General features: G+C 41.6%; 1 protein-coding gene across 3 annotated transcripts in view; it reads left to right on the top strand.

Annotated features, from left to right (window-relative positions):
- Window positions 1–3,789: 3,789 nt before the first annotated feature.
- The window catches only part of IMMT (inner membrane mitochondrial protein), a 38,241-nt gene continuing 23,334 nt past the window's right edge, over window positions 3,790–18,696 (top strand). For 2 of the 3 annotated variants that reach the window (XM_023495265.2, XM_031949794.1), the window contains exons 1-3: window positions 4,309–4,551; window positions 14,834–14,907; window positions 17,085–17,271. In XM_023495265.2, coding sequence (XP_023351033.2) covers window positions 4,324–4,551; window positions 14,834–14,907; window positions 17,085–17,271 — 489 coding nt within the window. In that variant the 5' untranslated portion in view covers window positions 4,309–4,323. Of the gene's footprint in view, window positions 4,032–4,308; window positions 4,552–14,833; window positions 14,908–17,084; window positions 17,272–18,696 lie in introns of those variants that run through there. The other variant, XM_031949793.1, reaches the window with a different exon arrangement.

Below are 18,696 nucleotides of genomic sequence, written 5' to 3'. Positions count from 1 at the left end.
TAGTTTAGGTAATTGAGATCCAGAGGGTCTGATTGGGCCAGAGCGAGAGACCTAGGTAGTAAGCAGTCCTATTGGGATTCAAACACTTGGTCTTTTGAGTCCAGATCCTGGACATTTTCCATCATACCACAATCCCATTAACTTCTTAAGGAAACATCTATTGATTGCTCTAGCTAGAGATGATCTCCTTCCTCTAAACTCCTGGAGTACTGACCATAGTACTTAATGGCATTAACCTGCATAAATGTGGCAGTCAGGATACCTGGATTCAGATTTTGCCTACAAGACTTAGTGTCAATATGATTAGTAACCTTCCTCATGAGCCTCAATTTCTTCAGATATAAAATGGAGATACTAGTAATATCAACCTTATAGGGGTGTTATGAGGTTCAATAGAAATAACACATGTAAACCACTCTGCAAAAAGCATCATATTAAATACTAGTTAAGATTTTTTTCTTGATGGATAAAGTGTCTCACACAAGTTCTAGTCTATCTAGGCCTAATCATCATTCTCTCCTTGCCCCCCACAGAGTAAACTTTTTGTGTTTATGATATCCTTAGGACTGGTTCCTATTGCCCATGGGTTACCATTCTTGACCACTGCACCAATTTAGAATTATTATTCATGGCCCCAAGGACTGGCAATTTTCTTGGTATGGGCCCTCCAAACATTCTTTCTCAGCTTAGTGAATGGTTTTCAAGTATGTAGCTGTGGACTAAAAATTCAGCACCCTGCTTTTTATTTTTATAATAGCTTTTTATTTGTCAAAGTACATACAAAAAGTTTTCAACATTTACCTTTGTAAAACCTTGTTCTCCCAATTTTTCTCCCTCCCTCCCCACTTTTTCTCTCCTCTAGACAGCAAGTCTTTTAAATGTATTTCCACATTTATCATGATGTACAAGAAAAATCAGATCAAAAGGGGAAAAAATGAGAAAGAAAAAACAACAAGCAAATAAACATCAGGTGAACATACCATGTTCTGATCCCCATTCAGTACTCCTTAGTCCTCTCTCTGGATGCATATGGCTTTCTCTATCACAAGTCTGTTGGAATTGCCCTGAATCACCTCATTGTTGAAAAGAGCCATGTCTGTCAGAGTTGCTCATCACATAATCTTGTTGCTTATAGTGTTCTCTTGAGCACCCTGCTTTTTAAAAGAAATTGTTCTTTTCTCCATAAAAAGTGATTAAGTAATATGAGGGTGGCCATAAAATGCATAAATGTTGGATATCTGACACCAGAAGACCCCTGTTCTGCCAGAGCTTGTTATTCTACTGGCATAGTGTTCAATTCACTTCAACAATCATTAATGGAATTCCATTTACCAGACATTGTGCTCTGGGTACTAGGGATACCAAGACAAACTTAGGAGATTTTTATCCTGAGGAGCTTTTTTACCCTGATATCTTTACCTTGAGGAGCTCACATTCTGTTTGGAGGAGAGAACACTTATGGGTAGATATAGACAAACATGTTTTCATTGGATTTATAAATTAATTTTTGGAGTAAAAGGAGAAATTAACTTAAGGCCTCATGGAAGTCGCAGTAACATGAGCTATGTCTTGAAGAGAGTTAGGAGGACATTCTAGGCATCAACAGACTCTGCAAAGGTATGGAAGGAAATGGACTATTGTTTATGGGGAATAGTAGACTAGTTTGTCTGCAAAGTCAAGTGCAGAAAGACGATTTTACATTAGGAAAAATAGGATGGACTGTGTCAAAATATTTGGGAGATAGCCTGTTTCCCAGAGCTGAGGCCCAGCAAGCAGATTGTGTCCTAAACTTGGCATACCAGTAATCCTTTGCACTGTGGATGATATCATCCTCTTGGCCCAGCAGCAGGTGTTCATCGAGGGATTTGGCTCCCCTTATTGCCCAGGGCCATAATCCCTGTTTCTTGTCACTGATAGGTACTACAATATCTGTTCCTATCACAGAACTCTGTGCCCTGCAGGATGTCCATGAAGCCCAAAATTCGAGACAATGGCTGTTCATACAGGATCCAAGAACACCTGTTTTGTCCCCAGAAATGCTGTTTCACAAAGGATTATATTGTGGTCCAACTCCTTTCAAGTATAATATATGCCCCAGCATTAGCAGATTTTGTTTAGGCCGTGCTGCTGAGGAAGCTGGCTTTGGCCTGCTTCTGTTTGTGTCCTCATTCTCCTGTCTCTAGCCTGCTTTGTATAGCTCCACAGGTTAGAGCCTGATTCTAGTCCAGTTAACAACCTATATTCAAGAAACCAGGTGTCACCAAGCCAGGATAAGCTACCACAGTCATAATTATGATTCAGATATTTAAAAATATGTTTTGCTTGTATGATGTAATTGCAAAGTTTGGTTTTTTTAATGCATTTTATGACCCCCTCAATTTATATAAATCACCTTTTTTTATGGAGAAAAGAACATTTAAAAAAAATCAATTTAAGATAAAATTTAATTTTAAAAAAACTTTAAAAAATCAACTTAATATTTGTTGGAAATGCTTTTGAGGGATGCTGTTGTGGTTAAAAATAATCTAGTTAGACGAGGAAATTATCAAATTCAGAAACGACACATTCTCTGTGTTATACATATAATTTTTATCCATATTTCTTCTATCTTGATTATGTATTGATGATGCATGGCTTCAAAGGGACAGATTGCATAACATACCTGCCTTTTTCCTTTTAATCTAAAAAAAAAAAAAAAAATCCTATTTGGGCTCTATTAAAGGTCATCAGCTGTGCTTGAGTGTAGTCTTACCCAGAACTAGGTAACCTGTGGGTGCATCTCTTCTAAAAAAAACTAGTTTGTCTTCTTCTCATCAATTTGTCAAAATTGATAAAACATTTTTAAAAACATGGGTTAGAAAGTTACTTTGCTTGGAATATACAGAACATGTACTCAGAAACGTTACGATTCATGGCAGCTTGATACGGTAGTGAGGAAGAGGTGGTGAAGAAACCTTGGTTCGTAATGCTTGTACCCCTCACAGGCTCACTGTGAGCAAAGTGCTTTGCAAACGTCAAAGCAGCCCACAGCCGTGGCTTATTCATATTGTTGGAAGGTCACGTAGCCCAACGTCTCTCACTACTGTGGACGTCCCGTTTTTCCAGGTGATCACTCCCATGTCAGCAAACTGGCTCCTTACTGTCAGTGTGGTCACTGGATGGGGAATTTATTAAAGAAGTAGTAAGCACCAGGAATACAGAGAAACTTAACTTCTCTAGCTCTCTCCACATAACATATGGCCTAAGTTGGAGAAACAATTATAAGGTAATTGTGGTTGGACTTTTTTCCCCCAAAGCAACACCCCTGTCCACTAAGCCACGACTGGTTCAATCGCTAAATTAGCGGGAGTGACGCTCGTTAGAACGTGAGCCCCCCGGGAGCAGATAATGATGGTTGCCTGTCAATTAAAGAGCAAGCCCGTCCTGAGCCTTCTCTCTTCCCAGCCGTATTCCCCGAGTTCGCACTGTCCCCACCAAGGCGTCTTTCCTCCATTACGGGAGAGCCCTCTCCATTGACAGAATCGTTCCTAAGACGTGATAGGCTAATCGAGACATGTGAGTAGGGGTTCCGACTCCGCCAGAACTCAGGTTTCTGATATTCCAGCACGCCCGGAAGCCGGAAGTTGGTCCTACGGGCCACGCCCCCAGTGCTTTCCACGCTATCAGGCTAGAACCGACCAACAGGCCGGTTCTGAATAATCCCGCCTCCTCCTTTCTCCCCACCAATCCTCGACTGCGTCTCCGGCGTCCCTATTTGCTGACGCAAACCGTCAATCAGCACCTACCTCGCCCGCCCCTTTCCGACCCCGTCAGTCTGGCGGGGCGGCGGGGCGGCGGGCGGCTTGCGCTTGCGCGGTTCCGCCGGTTTCCCCTCTTGTGCGTGCTGCCGGGCTTGGCGCTGAGGGGGCGGCCGGGCAACACGTACGCACGCCCTCCAGTGCTCGCGGCAGCTCGCCCCCACACGTTCGTCCCGCCGGCCCGAGGAGATGTTGCGGGTTTATCAGCTAACGGGCCTGAGCGCCGCCGCCCAGGTGAGTGCGCGGGGCGCGCGGGGCCGCCAACGGAAGACGAGGGGCGGGAAGCCTCCGGCGAGGCCCGGGCGGAGCGTGCTAGCGGAGGACCGGCTTGCCCCCTTCGGGGGCCTCGCGAGAACTCGGGGGCGCGGTTGGCCGTTAATTGGGGAGAATCCCTGGAGCCCAATGAATTAGGGGTGATTGCTGAGGTGGGGAGAGCGAGAGGGGGCGGCCGGCCGGCAGGCGGGTCGGGGGGTGGGGTCTCGCGGCCCTCCGCCAATCCCCGTTCGCTGTTCTCTGACCGAGGCCAATGGAGGCCAGCCGGCGCCCGTGTGGCTGGTCCGCCGCCTGCCCGGGAAGCATCAGCCAGTGGCTGAAGGTCGAGGGGTGGACCCGGGAGCTTGGATCGGGGAGTAGCAGGAGGACTACACTTCCCAGCTGGCACCGGGGCTCCCGAGGCTCTGAAGAGCCTGGCTTGTGGAAGGGAGCGCCCGCAGGGGCTGCTGGGAGCGGTAGTTTGAGGCCTGTCGGAAGCAAGGTGGGCCCTCCTCTGGGACAGCGACCGGTCCTTAAAGTCCTAGGCCTTGGCTCTTTCTGTCCCGAGGGTCGGGGCCTTTACTCACTAGTCTCCCTCATGGCTTCTCACTAAAGGGAGAACCCCAAAAATGCGATATCGGGGTCCTTGTAGAAGGCAGGAGCGGAACACGAGTCATGACCTTGTGTCGGGACAACCTTCCAGGGCCGATGCCAGGATGTCCTGACCCCAGGGTCACAGAGAGCTGGGGAGAACACTGCTAATTTAAGTACTTCAGAGGCCTCGGAAGCGGGGCGGATCATTAGCCAAGCTTTGATTAACTGGGGCACCGAAACTTGAGCGTCATAAAGGCCCCATTCCCCGGGAGCATGGGAGCCAGGAAGAGTGTTAAGCGATGTCATGGCTATCCCCCTGTCCTGGATGGGGGCTTCTGCGGCCTGGCTCTGGAGGGCCGCTTTATCTCGCTCCCGGTCCGGTCCTCCTGCTCCGACTGAAAGCCGCTTCACCCCCCCAAGATGAGCGCTCCTCAGCCCTCCAACCTCACCCTGAAATTTGGGGTTTTGGGGGGGCTGTCGGTCAGAGGCAGCCCCACCTCCTCGGCTTCTTTGCCCCTTTTCCTCTCAGAGAACCCTGCGCATTCATGGTGGTGCCGGCGCTTGGATCTTCTCCCAAGGCCTCACCCCTTTTTTGGGCCTAACAGGCAAAGTCTTAACCCTAAATTTTTCTTTCTGGACTTTTTATTTCACCAAGTGGTGACCTCCCGGGATAGACATTCCAGTCTGGGTAGACCATGTAGTGCTGGGCACAGCTTGTCCATAATCGCCCTCTGCCATGTGTCAGCGGGGGTTTCCTGACTCCGAGGCTGGACAGAACACTGCCACGGAACCTCTTGTATTGTATTGCCCAGGGAACGGTTGTCTGGGCCCCTCTGACTGAGGACGGGCTTAGTGGGAACTGGATGCCAAGGAGGGACTTGGCAGAACCCAGCAAGGCATCAGCCTCTCTATTTTCCCCTCCCCTTTAGACCACCAACATGTAAGCTTTATTCTAAGCTTAGAAACCTTCAATAAAAAACACATTGAAACACAGAATTACAAAAAGGTCCATAAAAGTCTAAACTCATTTATTGACTGTTTAAAAAGCTACATATTAACATTAAGCAATAAAGATAAAATGTAGTAATACCGTTTTGCCCCAGGTTGCCTTCTGGATTTTTTTTCCATGCATATTCTTTTTAATTTTGTTAAATTTTTTTTTCATATTCTGACTTTGCTTTTGGCCTTGTTTATAACTAACTTTTTATGTAGTTAGTAATTATTGTTGCTTACACAAATTTAAAAATTTTAATGAAATTCTGCTATTGTGGGGAACACTTGACTTTCACCTTCAGAATCTTTTTCTTTGTGATGTCATGCAAAGGCCCTACTAAATAATGAAGTACAGGGTTTGGTAGCCCAATCACATGCCTTAAAGTGTTGTAACAGGCCACCCACTTAATAGATGCCTACTTGCTGCCACCCACATTATCCCCAGGGGCATTCCTGCTTTTCTTAACTTTTGAAAATGTTCTCGGATAATTTAAGGATGAGAGGCCATAATCATTCAAAAGAGCTTGTTCTATCTGGTTATCCACACTGATAAAACAAGGTGGATGAGAAATACTGTTGTATTTTTATTGACAGTTGGATGAGCAATCTATAGGGTATCTATCTGTGTGTATGTGAGAGAATGAGAGACATACAAATAGGCTAGATTAGAAAAAGGAGGAGTTTGGTTTAGCCTGCCTTTTTTTGAATGGCATAGGGGAAAACAGTAAAATAAGACTTGATCCTTGACATTCTGATGCAAATATTCTCAATTTTTATAATTTTCGGTTACAGCATAAATATGTAATATTTTAAAAAGAAATGTTTTTAAGTTCTATTAAAAAAAATCTTTTTTCTATAATAGCCCTCCTATAACAAAAAATAAGCAAATTTGACTGAAACAATGTCTGCTGTGAAGAGGGGAAGAGGAAGGGGGGCAGTGATACTTCTTATTCTTTAAAAATACATTTTTTACGTGTATTATTTCTTTTCTCTCATTGAACAATCAGGAAAAACCTCATAACAAATACAAGACAAATTCTCACATTGACTCCTGTCAGAAAATGTTCATCTCATTTTGCATTTTGAGTCCATCCCCTCTCTGGCTGGGGTTACTTCCTCTTTAGTATTTTGGATTTCTGGTTTAGCAATTCATTAACTGGAATTCTCGCGTGTTTCAGATTTTTTTATTTAAATAGCGTCATTTTATAAATTGTTCTTTTGGTTCTTCCCATTCATTCTGCATCAGTTCATAGAACTATTTCCAGTTTTCTTTTGAAGCTATTTTGTCATTCTTATAACACTATGATATTCTACATTTGTAAATTGTAATTAACCATTTCCTAATGTGTCCATTGATTTTCCAGTTTTTGGCTACTATGAAAAGAACTGCTATGGATATTTTAATAAATATGGATTCTTTTCCTCTTTGATCTCTTTGAGGTATAAGTACGAAATACAAACAGCAAAGGGAATACAAATAGTACCTTTTGGGGCATAGTTCTAAATTACCTTCAAGAATGGTTGGACCACTTCACAGCTCCATTAGCAAGTGCATCAGTATAATGCTTCCAAGTATTTGCCATCTTTGCCAATCTGATAGGTATGACTTGGAACTTCAGTTATGTTAATTTGCATTTCCTTAGTAGTAATTTAGAACATTTTTTCGTGAGATTGTTGTTTGCATGGGGGGGGGGGGGGGGGGGGGGGAGGCTGAGGCAATTGGGGTTAAGTGACTTGCCCAGGGTCACACAGCTAGGAAGTGTTAAGTGATGTTATGGTCCAGAACTCTGAACTTGAAACAAAGGATTCTTATAGGGTGGTAAGTCAGTGAAATTGATAGAGACAATGGTTACCTAGTTTAGCATGGTTCAGTATGATTGATTTAATCTTATAACAAATAATGAGCATATAAGCTAGGAGCCTCAGCCAGGATTTATTAGGAGAGATTCAGAGGGCAGAGAAGACAGGTGGGAGCTCAAGCTCTCAGAACCAAGGAGAGAGAGAGGCCTCTAAGAAAGCTAACTGGGCCCCAGAAAAGGAGACAAGATTTTGAAGGAGACAATGAAGGATTTGGATTTTAACCCCAGGCTACTCTTGTGGAGATTATTGAATTGAAATGAAGGCTGCTCCCAGAGACCCCAAGAAAACCGAACCAAGAGAACATTACAGTCTGAGACCAGATTTGAACTCGGGTCCTCCTGACTTCAGGGCTGATGCTTTATCTACTTCACCACCTAGTTGTCCCTGTGCATTTTTTAAAACTGCCTAATCGTATACTTTGGCCATTTATCTATTTGCAAATGGTTCTTTGTCATATAGATTTGAATTTCCTCTTTCCTCTTATATGAAAACCTTTAGTACAGTAGCTACATAATCCTTTATTGGTTATCTGTGAATTCTTCTGGTCTGTGGACTAAATGACAGCTAGGGGGCGCCATCATGCACGGAGCATTGGGCCTGGAGTCTGGAAGACTTCTTCCTGAGTTCAAGCGGCCCCAGGCAGTTACTGTGTAACTCTGGGTTGGTCCCTTCACCCTGTTTGCCTAGTTCCTAATCTTTAAAACAAATTAGAGAAGGAAATGGCAAATCCCTCCTGTATCTTTTCCAAGAAAAGCCCAAATGGAATCACGGAGAGTTGGACTGGACTGAAATGATGACCCCTATGGCCCCTGAAGTCTCTTCTGGTTTACGCATACCGGGGTTCTGTAATCCAGAAGTGGGTTTGTAGAGACACTAATGTGCATTTAGGGTTATTCACCTCATAGCTAAGGAGAAGCTGAGGCCAGGTAGTCTTGGGATGCTGAACTTCAAGTCACTTTTAGATTTCACTCTCCTCCTCTGCAAAGTTAAGTGCTTGGATAAGATGATGGTTCTTGCCAGTGTCCGAACTGTGGGGTTTTTAATGACTAAACTGCTGATGGGCTCTTAGTCTTCCTCTTTGCAGGAGAGTGGTTCCGACTTTCTCTGTCACTGAGAATAAGAATTCTTCTATTCTTCATTGAAGATTTGTTTGTCTTTTCTCTCCAGTATCTATCTCTGTCTGTGTCTCTCCTCTCATTTTCCATGTCAAAAACAGGTGTTTACCAAAGCCTATTTTGTGTTTTAGATACTTTTCTTTCACCTTAGCTTTGATGTCTTTAGTTTCCCTTTGCCAGTCATCAGAATTTGCCTTTAAACAGAATAAACCTATCCCATTTTTGAAAATGAAAAATCTTGGTTTGATTTATTTACTGGTCTGCCCTTTAGATTTCCCATCCTATCTCTTCCCAAATTGTCCACTTCTCAGCTCAGACATCATTCCCATAGTCATTTTGGCCAGAAATCTTGACCGAAAAACCTGAATGAGAGCCTAGTCTACTTTGTGATTAGTAAAAGGTTGTGGAGAAGTTATGATCTTTTGAACTTTGTTATGAACTTTTTCAAAAGTTACAGAACTTTTGAACTTTGTTATGAACAATATGTCAGGTACTGTTGTGAACTTTCTTCCTCTATATATTGTAGATTCATCTCTTCACTATTTGTACTGTTACTCCACTCCAAATACTACCATCACCACCTCCTGACTTCATTCTTTGTACTTTCAATCTCTGGCTTGGTTTTAAGGCCCTTTCTTGATTTAGATAAAGTGACCCACTAATCTGAATTCTTTTAAGCCTGATTGTCATTCTGCTGTTCATAACCTGGGATTCTCCCTTATTCTCTTGGTATCCTTTCCACTTAGGCCCATATACATAGGCTTCACTTTCTTGTCTACATTCCTTCTTGAACATGAAACTCACAAATTTTATTTGAGGACCCACCAACACTGGCAACTTCCATGTTCCTTGTATATAATACTCCATCTGCTGAGTCTAGGGCCAATTGATTTTTTCCCCCCCTTTATATCCCCATCTCCTAGCACAGTGCAGGCCCTTAATAAATGTTTCTTAAAGTTAAGGGACCTCTACAGACTTAGGGCCCTATACTCTACAGAATGCTTAACATCCTTGTCCTGAATTTAATCAGCTCAAAATTTTCATTCTCTTCTTTTCATATTTATCCCTTTTTTTAAACATTAGAACTTTTTTTTTGTCTTTAATGTTTATAAACATGTATTTAAAGCAAACAAAAGGTAGCTTCTGGATATACATGCTGACTGAGGAGGAGACAGTTATACAACCTTCAGGTAACTCAACCAATATATATTCTCTCTCCCTTTCTTTCTCTTTCTACCTCTCTTTCTCCTCTTCCTATTTAGCTTATAGCACTTACTGACTTGAACATACACATTGCTACATTTTCCCCTCTGTAATAAGCTATCTATAATTATTCACTTATTTCACATATGTGGCCTTGTTTGCTCAACCAAATTACAAGTTTCTTTAGTACCATTTGAGTCCTAATCAACTTCTGTTTTCTTCATATGATACGGGATGAGTGGGAGCATACCTTGACAGAGATTTGGTGGCTTTCTCTGTTCTAGAGCGGCGAGGAATATGGATCTAATGAGGACTCTGGGAAGCCAGTATCTGCCCCTAACCATAGTTGAAATCTGGCCTTTCAAAGCAAATGAAGTGTTCTAGTAATTCACGTAGATTTTTGCCTGGCTGCCTGAATAATTTTTCTGGTGATAGCACTATCTAAAGATGCAAATCCCATAGTTTACACAAATAGCTACTATTTTGAAGATTAATAATAGTCATGTTCTCCCTCTGTACAAGACATAAATTTTTCACAAACTTATAAATTTTCATGTTTATCTGATTTTTTTTTTTCTAATTTCTATCTAGGACTATCCAATATCAAAAAAGGCTCTATGAACAAAGCCAAATTGCGAAACGTGAGCTACCCTGAATATTCATGTGGACTACTTGGGCCTTATCCTGAGTAGAGCTTCCTGGGGAATGTGTCATTTCTAAGTGCCTGATGACGGTGACATGGTTCCTTTTAGCCCCAATGCCCTCTGTGGCCTCCATCTCTGCTGTTCCATGACTCTGATCCTCTTATTTCAGGTGGTCATGGAAATAGGCCGGGCACAGCAGGTGGTGCCCTTGGCACCATGTGCTAGAGGGAGTCCCCAAAAGTTACCCCCAAAGATGTCTTTGAATGATACAGATGCCTTGGTATTCCAGTGGTAGTATACCCCGGAAGGTTGCCTTGTCAGCAAGTGGTACCTGACTTAAGATGTCCACCACCCCAGGTCAGACAAGAAGTGTTTATGATGGGCCAGGCAAAGTGCTAATTCCTGGAAAAGGCAGAAAGTCTCTGCCTTTCAGGTCACCTTTCTAACAGGGAACACAACATGTAAATAACCAGTACACAGAAGGCACTAGGCAGGGTTGAGAGGCAGGGACAGGGTACAAGAAAGGTCTTTGCAGATAGGATTACCCTTGAAGCCAGGGAAGTAATAGGAGAGAGTGTGTACTTACTCTTTTTTTTTTTTAGCCTTCATTTATCCTTGTATTCCCAGTAGTACCTTCTGGCATGCTTTGCACATACTTAGTTTTTGTTGCATTTAGTCTTGTTTAGTCATAGAACTTGAAGGCTGGAAAGGAACCATAGCTATCTGATCTAGCTTTCTGATTTTAAAATCTCAAAGGGCAGAACAGCAGGAACAGGGCTCCTTATGAAAACTTCTTTAAACATCTAAAAAATTCACCAGACTGAATTCTTACAAATCTGGAAAATGTTTCATTTGTGAGCCATTTGTCCATGTCAGCTTAACTAGGAAGATGGGCAGAGAGTTTTGAGAGACTGAGGCAGGCCAGGAGCACACTGCCTAGGGGGAGAGATGGTATCCCAGGCTGACAGCTTTGTAGTGCCCCATGACCCAGGGCCATGTCATAGATCCAGAAGCCCTGTGTGGTGAACTAAGATCAGAAAGCAATTGGAGGGAGAGGTGCAGCTCACACCCCAGGAGCAAAGCAGAGCCTCAGTTTTAGGCTCAGGCTCAGCCTGCAGAGGTGGAACCAACCAGAGCCCAAATCTCCACCCAAATCTCCATTTAAAGGGGAACCAGTACAGTCTCTTGAAACCAGAAGAGCATCCTAGCTAGCTGATAGGGACTGACTCCAGTGGCAGTCAACTGTTGTTCAGACCCAACCCCAGGTTTGTAACTTGCAGGAATTGGAACACTTTGGGAGCTATGAAAGCTTGCAGCTCCCTAGCATGTTCCTGAGGGCCTGGAATAATAATGTGATACTTAATACCAGAAAAGCAGCAACAGGAGCAGCCCTAGACTTTCCCTTCAGAATTGTTAGAGCCAAACTCCAGCATCAGATCTGAAATTAGGAAATAGAACAAACATGAACTTCATCATAAGGAGCTCTCATGGTGGCAGGGATGCTCCAGAGGAAAAGAAGAAAATATCTCAAACATCTCCTAAGTTAGGCCTCAGAGGAAAACACAGCTTGGCCACAAATTCAGAATTCCTGGAGAGTGTGACATTTAGAAAATATATATTTTTACAAATGAAATGAGAGTGCTTGAGGAAAAAAATTAGAGCTACAGAAGAAAGAATGGGCAAGGGAATCAACATCTTGACATGAGGTGCAAAATCTTAGCCATAATCTTAGCAAATTTCCTAAAAATTAGAATGGATCAAAGAGAAATGCATGATTCCATGAGACCAAAAATATTGAAAAAAGTTTAAAGATTGGGGAGGAGAGGGGGGAAGAAAATGTTAGGTTTCTCACAGCAAAAACTACTGAACAGATTGAACAGAAGAGGAAAAAAAAGCAAGATTTTTTTGATTGTCTGAACACCACAATCATAAAGAGTCTGGATGTCATATTTTAAGAAATCTTAAAAGAAAACTACTCAGATTAGAGTGTAGAAGGGAAATAAGAACCCAGAGGTCGAAACCCTGGAATGAAAATTCCCAAGAACAACCTGGCCCAAATCCAGAATTTCTGGTCAGAGGAAAAAAATAATACAGCCATCTAGAAGGGAAGTCTTAAAGGACTGTGGAGTCAAAGGCAGGGTCAGCAGTCACCACTCTAACTAAAGCAGTTGAAAATTTGGAATGTAATCTTTCCAGAAGGCAAAAGAAATAGGCTTCGAGGATAGTTTAGTATTTCTATTGATGAAATGGTACATTTAGAAAAATTTTGCTTGGAACTTAGAAAAATTATTTTTTTAGTGTTCCTCAGTTGAAAGTTCGCCAAGAAATAGGCTTTATCTTCATTGCTTCATTGCCTTTCATTTTGTTTTATTGTTAGAAATTCCAAGGTGACAGGTGTGAGTAATCCGATTGGCCACAACAAGACTAGGTGAGGTATCCTCTACACAATCCTGATAAGTACACTATATCCTTAGGTTTCACCAAAAGCTATTCTTCTAGCCTTCTGGTCATGTGGCCTAGATAGACCCAGAGGATTTTGTTGGTTTTTTTGTTGTTTTTGTAAGTCATTCTGAATTGAGTGACTTGCCTGAAGTCACTGAGAGCCTATTTGAACTCAAATCTCTATCCACTGCACCACCTCATTCCCCCTTCCCCAACTTAGTTAGTTGCTGATGTAATCTTGGAAGGAGATCTTTAGAGCGATGTCTCAGGCGTTTGTCCTTGATTTGGTTATTTAATATCTTTGTCATGAAGTATGAGAGAAGAGAGGGATGGGCTAGAGCACAATTCATGGGAAAAAAGTAGGGTTTTGGGGTGACCTAAACTTTACTAGAATTCCAGAGTGCAGCAAGTCAGCCTCAAGCTAAGGTGACTTTAGGCTGCCTTCATGGAGAGGCCATGATCCCATTCTGTTCTGTGCAGGTAGACTGTATCTAGACTCTTGTTTAGAGGACTGTGTTCAGTTGTGGGCACCATTTTAGGTAGGATGTTGACAAACTAATGGAGTGAATGAGAACAGGACATACAGGTAAGATTGGGAAGAGGAGGTAAGAGTTGTCTTTAAGTATTTAAAGAATTGTCAGGTTGAAGTGTTGTGTTTGGTCCCAGAAGACATTGAATGAAACTTGAAGAGATCCAGGTTTTCATGTGAGGAAAATCTTCCTAATAGTGCATCATGGTAGATAGTAGATAATTACATAAGTGTCATAGGATGTGGAAAAGAGCTCAGAGGTCATTGAGCTTAATCTCATTTTACAGATGAGGAAACTGAGGACTAGAGAAAGTAGATGGTTTATCCAAGAAAAGACAGGTAGTAAATGCTAGAATTTAAATCTAGGTCCTCCAATCCAAATCTAGTTTCAGCACTTATTTAGCTCTGTGTCTGCTTACTTATCAGGAAATCAAAAAGATGTGAGTGTGATTAATGCTGCAGATAGTACCTTTGTGACCTTAGATAAATTTCTTGACCTTGGGGTGGGGGAACCTCAATTTCCTCATCCATAAAATGGGGATAATAATGATTACACTGGATTGTTGTGATCTAATGAGATGATATATAATCACAAAATCTTTATGGCTTTATAGAAATGTTAATGATGAGATCATTCCAGATGTGGAATAAATATAATTTGGGAATGATTGAATAAATAATAATTGACTTGTAAAAAATAACAAATGGGAAGAAATCAAGAATACTTAAATGAAATGATACCGAATCAAACAGATTTACTTTCAGCTGTGTAAATAGAGATATCAAATTGCAACAAAATCCATCTTAAATGCATTAGATGACTTTGTTACTACCTTGGTAAAACGAATATATGTACATATATATATATATATAACTTGTTTCTTTCAATAAATGATTAAACAACAGATGAATTGTTACATGTCAATGTATTCACAATGGTTTTATAGTCTGGCTTTCGACGCTTGTTGATTTAAATAAAATATCAATATAAAGAAGTTGAATGGGCTGCCATAGAAGGTAAAGAAAACTGGGTGCACATTTATCTGCTATGAAATTAAGGAGACTTGGGTGCAAACCTAGCTTGGGTGCAGTGCTGTCAGAGGTCCCCAGTTTTCAACTCTTATTTTTCTGTTTCTGCATCTTGCCCAAGATTGCCCAGCTTGGTCTTAGAAACTCCTGCCACCTATGTTGTAGGTAAATATTTTTTCCCCCTCACATGACAATGTTATTTCTTAGCTGATGGATGTTTAGGATCAAATTCATTATTGAAAATCATTTGAATTTCTAAAAATTCATTTTTATGAAATACAAACATTTGTAAGATTTACTTTTGGTCTCTGTAAGCTTGAGAATACATATTTTTTTAAATTTAACTGTCATTTTGTTTGTTCTTATCTTTCTTAGAATTGCCTCTGCAGAAAATTTATACTCCGTCCCTTGAGACCATGCCGTAGATATTCTACAACAAGAAATTCTGGGTATGTAAATGAATGTTAATCTTTACAAATGTTTTCAATTATGAACAATAAACAAGCCTTGTTATTAAAAAAATAAAATAAAATCTGCCTTTCAGTTGATAAACCAAGGAAAGTAAAATCCCATTTATCATAAATCATCAAGCAGAACAAATTCCTGCCTTGACTGGATATGCTACAAGCTGCTGGAATCCAGCCTCAGGCAGTGTTGGATTTCTCCAGAATTGTGGCTGGTCATTGTGTTGACCAGAATTGCTAACATTTTCGAAGTTTCATTCATTCATTCATTCAAAGCATTTGGGAAGGCTCTCTTTTGTGCCAGACCTGGTGCCAAATGCTAAGACATAAAGTCACATCAGGCCTCACCTTCAAGGAGTTTATATTCTAATGGGGAAGACCATGTGCTGATGGAGTCACCTAGCATTTATTAAGCACTCATAGTATGTGCCACACATGGTGGTAAGCCCTACAGAGACCCCAAAGCATCCAAACCCTGCCCTCAGGGAGCTCCCCATCTAATGAGAGAGGACATGCACATAGCTATATGCACATAAAAGGTCTATGTGGGTTACATTGGGGTGGTCTCGAAGGAAAAGCTCTAGATTCAGGAAGACCGGAAGGTGTCTGGGGGAAGCGTTGGATGAGAGTGGAAGCCAGGACATGGATGGAGGTTGGGAGGGAAGGAGGGAAGGAGGGAGATCCTTCTCATCAGGGAGCAGCAGGGGAAGTGGAAATGGCCCAAGTGGGAGGTGTGGAGCTCAGTGTCAGGGGTGGGGGTTTGGAAGCTGGAAACGCCAAGAAGGGGCCCAGCTACCAGGTAACAGGGCTTTGAAAGCCAAAGAAGGGCACAATTACATGGTATGAGCAGATGAATGTGCTTTCGGAATATCAGTTTGATATCAAAATGGAGGCAGGCTTGGAGTCGGGAGGAATTTGAGACCAGCCCAGTGGCAAGGTGGGCCTGGACCAGGGCTTTGCATTACATTGGAGGAGGGGAGGCTGTATCAAAGAGATAATAGAGTGATGTAAGTAACGGGATTGGCAGCTGATTGGACAAGGGCTTAAGCATGAGAGAAGAATGGCAGCACACTTTAGTAACAGAGATATTCAGAAGGGAAGACAATTAATTGGGGGGGACGGGGTGCAGGGAACGAGGCAGTGATTTTAGTTTTAGACAGCGTGAGTGTAAAATTCTATGTCTTTGAAACTTCCAGTTCAAGATGCTTAATAGGTTAAGTTGGAGATTCCGGTCTTAAGTTTAGGAGAGATCTTAGAGTCCTCTGCAGTGGGGGCTGGTGTGATCATCAAGTGAAAATAGTGTACCTCGAGGGAGGAGAGAAAGGAGGCCCTTCTCCATCAGCCGGTGGGACAGCCTGGAGGAAGCTCTAGCAGAGCCTCCCTGAGCAGGGGTGCTTAGACAGGGAGGAGGAGAGCAGGCTCAGGAAAATCCCTGGATTTGGCCACTGAGATGATTGGGGACTTTGGGCAGAGAAGTTTCAGCTGAGTGACGTGGGAGGAGAAGAGCAATGGCAGACTGCCTTGTCAGGGAGCTCTGCCACAAAGGAGAGGAAGGAGCGAGGGTGATCCCGGACCAGGCTGGTGGGGTCAGGGCTACATATACAGTGGCTACAAATACTGCTTGACACATTTTTTTTAAAATGCAAAGGTATTGATTAAGTACTTGCTGTGTACCAGGCATGGAGTCTGGGCCCTTAAAATGCTTCAAATGCCATATTCCTAAGCTGCTGGAAGAGAAACATCAAGTGGGGAGAAGCTTAGAAAACATTACCTGCTAAATTGGTTTTATTGAATCTCCTCAGGGCTCAAAGCAAATCTCTCAGTCTTTTCTCTGCTCAGGAGGAGGAACAGGTTCATAAATGGCTACATTTTTCTTATCTTTGGGAATTTTCCTGTTTCCATTCTTCAGTAGCTGAGTAGGTCTGTTTTCTGCCATAGAGTGTAGAGTGTGTTAAAGGTAGCAGATTTAAGGAAAAAAAGTTGATTTCATTATTCCTGGTTTCTGAATTGATTATAGGAAAATGGTGCTGGAGTACTCTTAAGGTGGTTGCAATGGAGAAAATGGTGTTCTGAAATTGTTAATTATTTCAAATATTATGTTTTATCAGGTAATATTCAGAACCTCTTATAAATATTAAGTATTTGCTATTTTTTTATGTTAGACTTTCTGCAGGCAAAATTGCTGGAGCAGGCCTCTTGTTTATTGGTGGTGGTATTGGTGGAACTATTCTGTATGCTAAATGGGACCAGCATTTCCGAGACAGTATAGAGAAGACCATCCCTTTTTCTGACAAAGTCTTTGAGATGGTCCTTGGTTCTTCCCAGGCAGCGCAATTGCCAAAAAAGCCGGTAAGATGGAATTTTTTTATTTTCAAACATATGCATAGGTGATTTTTAAACATTCATCCTTGCAAAATCTTACGTTCCAAATTTTTCCCTCCCTTCCCTCTCCCCCCGGATGACAAGTAATCCAGTATATGTTAAATCCAATATATGTATAGTTTTATATAATTATCTTGCTGTACCAAAAAATCGGATCAAAAAGGAAAAAAAAAAGAAAGAAAACAGTGCAAACAACAAGAGAAAGAGTGTGAACCACACTCAGTTCCCACAGCCCTCTCTCTGGGTATAGATGGCTCTCTTTATCATAAAATCATTGGAACCAGTCTGAATCATCTCATTGTTGGAAAGAAGCCATGGCCAAGGTAGAAATTTTTTAAAAAATGAAGAATGATCAATATGAGCAAACAGATATAAGAAGGAAGTGGGGGGGGGGGGTGTCAGCTCCTCATTAAACACAAAAGAACTCAAATGAATTAAGAAACAGATCAAGGCAGGCCTTGTGTTGGAGTCTTCTTGCTAGTTTGTCATTCATGTGTGAATAGCCTTACTTTGGATAATTGCAAATGGCAGCTTTTCATCCTTCAGTATTTCCTTTGTACAGGTTTAGCAATTCCATTGCTAAGATGGAATTAAAAAGACTTTCACAGGAAAAATTTTATTCATAACAGATTGGTGTTTGCCAAGACCATTTAAATTAGCCTGATCTTCCTCAACAGTTAGGCTTTTCTTTTTTATTGATAAATCATAGACTCACAGAGCTGGAAAGCCACCTTCCTCATTCCCTAGTCCCAGGCCTCTTTTTTTACAGATGAGCCTCTGAGATGGTGGTATTAATTGTCCTGTTTTGTCCAGTGAGAATTAGAAGTAGAAAATCCTATTCTTCTGATTTTTAGTTTATTTGTATTCCTACTCTTCTATGATGTTGTTTGCATTTGAAATTCCACAGTTATTTAGCTTGTTTAAAAAAAAAAAGCAATAATAACGCTTATAATGTCCACAAGGTGGTTGTGGGATTGGGAGGATTGAATCTTGTGAAAGAAATACAATCAGAAATACAGTCAATTCTTTGTCTCTGGATTAAGGAGACTAGGGAACATTTAAGACCAACAATTCATACATTTTAAAAAATTCTTCAAAAATGTATTTGGAACTTAACACACACCAGATAAAATGAATATGGCCACATACATCATAGAAAGGGAGTTTGGATATGGAACCTCAGGTCTGTTAGGTGGTTTGCTTTTCTTAATCCATAGATATTTCTAAAACCTTGTAATTGCCAATTATGTCAGCACCCTTTGTTCACCAGATTACAAAGCAAACACTTAAAACACATGAACACAGCATTTTGCAGTTTTCTGTATTGGTCTTTCTGTGATTTAAAAAAAAAGGGTTTTTTAAAAAATTTTTAAAAAGTTTATTTTTATTTTT

This window comes from Sarcophilus harrisii, chromosome 2 (assembly GCF_902635505.1).
Source record: "Sarcophilus harrisii chromosome 2, mSarHar1.11, whole genome shotgun sequence".
Classification (NCBI taxonomy): Eukaryota; Metazoa; Chordata; class Mammalia; order Dasyuromorphia; family Dasyuridae; genus Sarcophilus; species Sarcophilus harrisii.
Note: the sequence above shows the minus strand (reverse complement) of the source record. Positions and strands in the feature narration are given on the sequence as shown.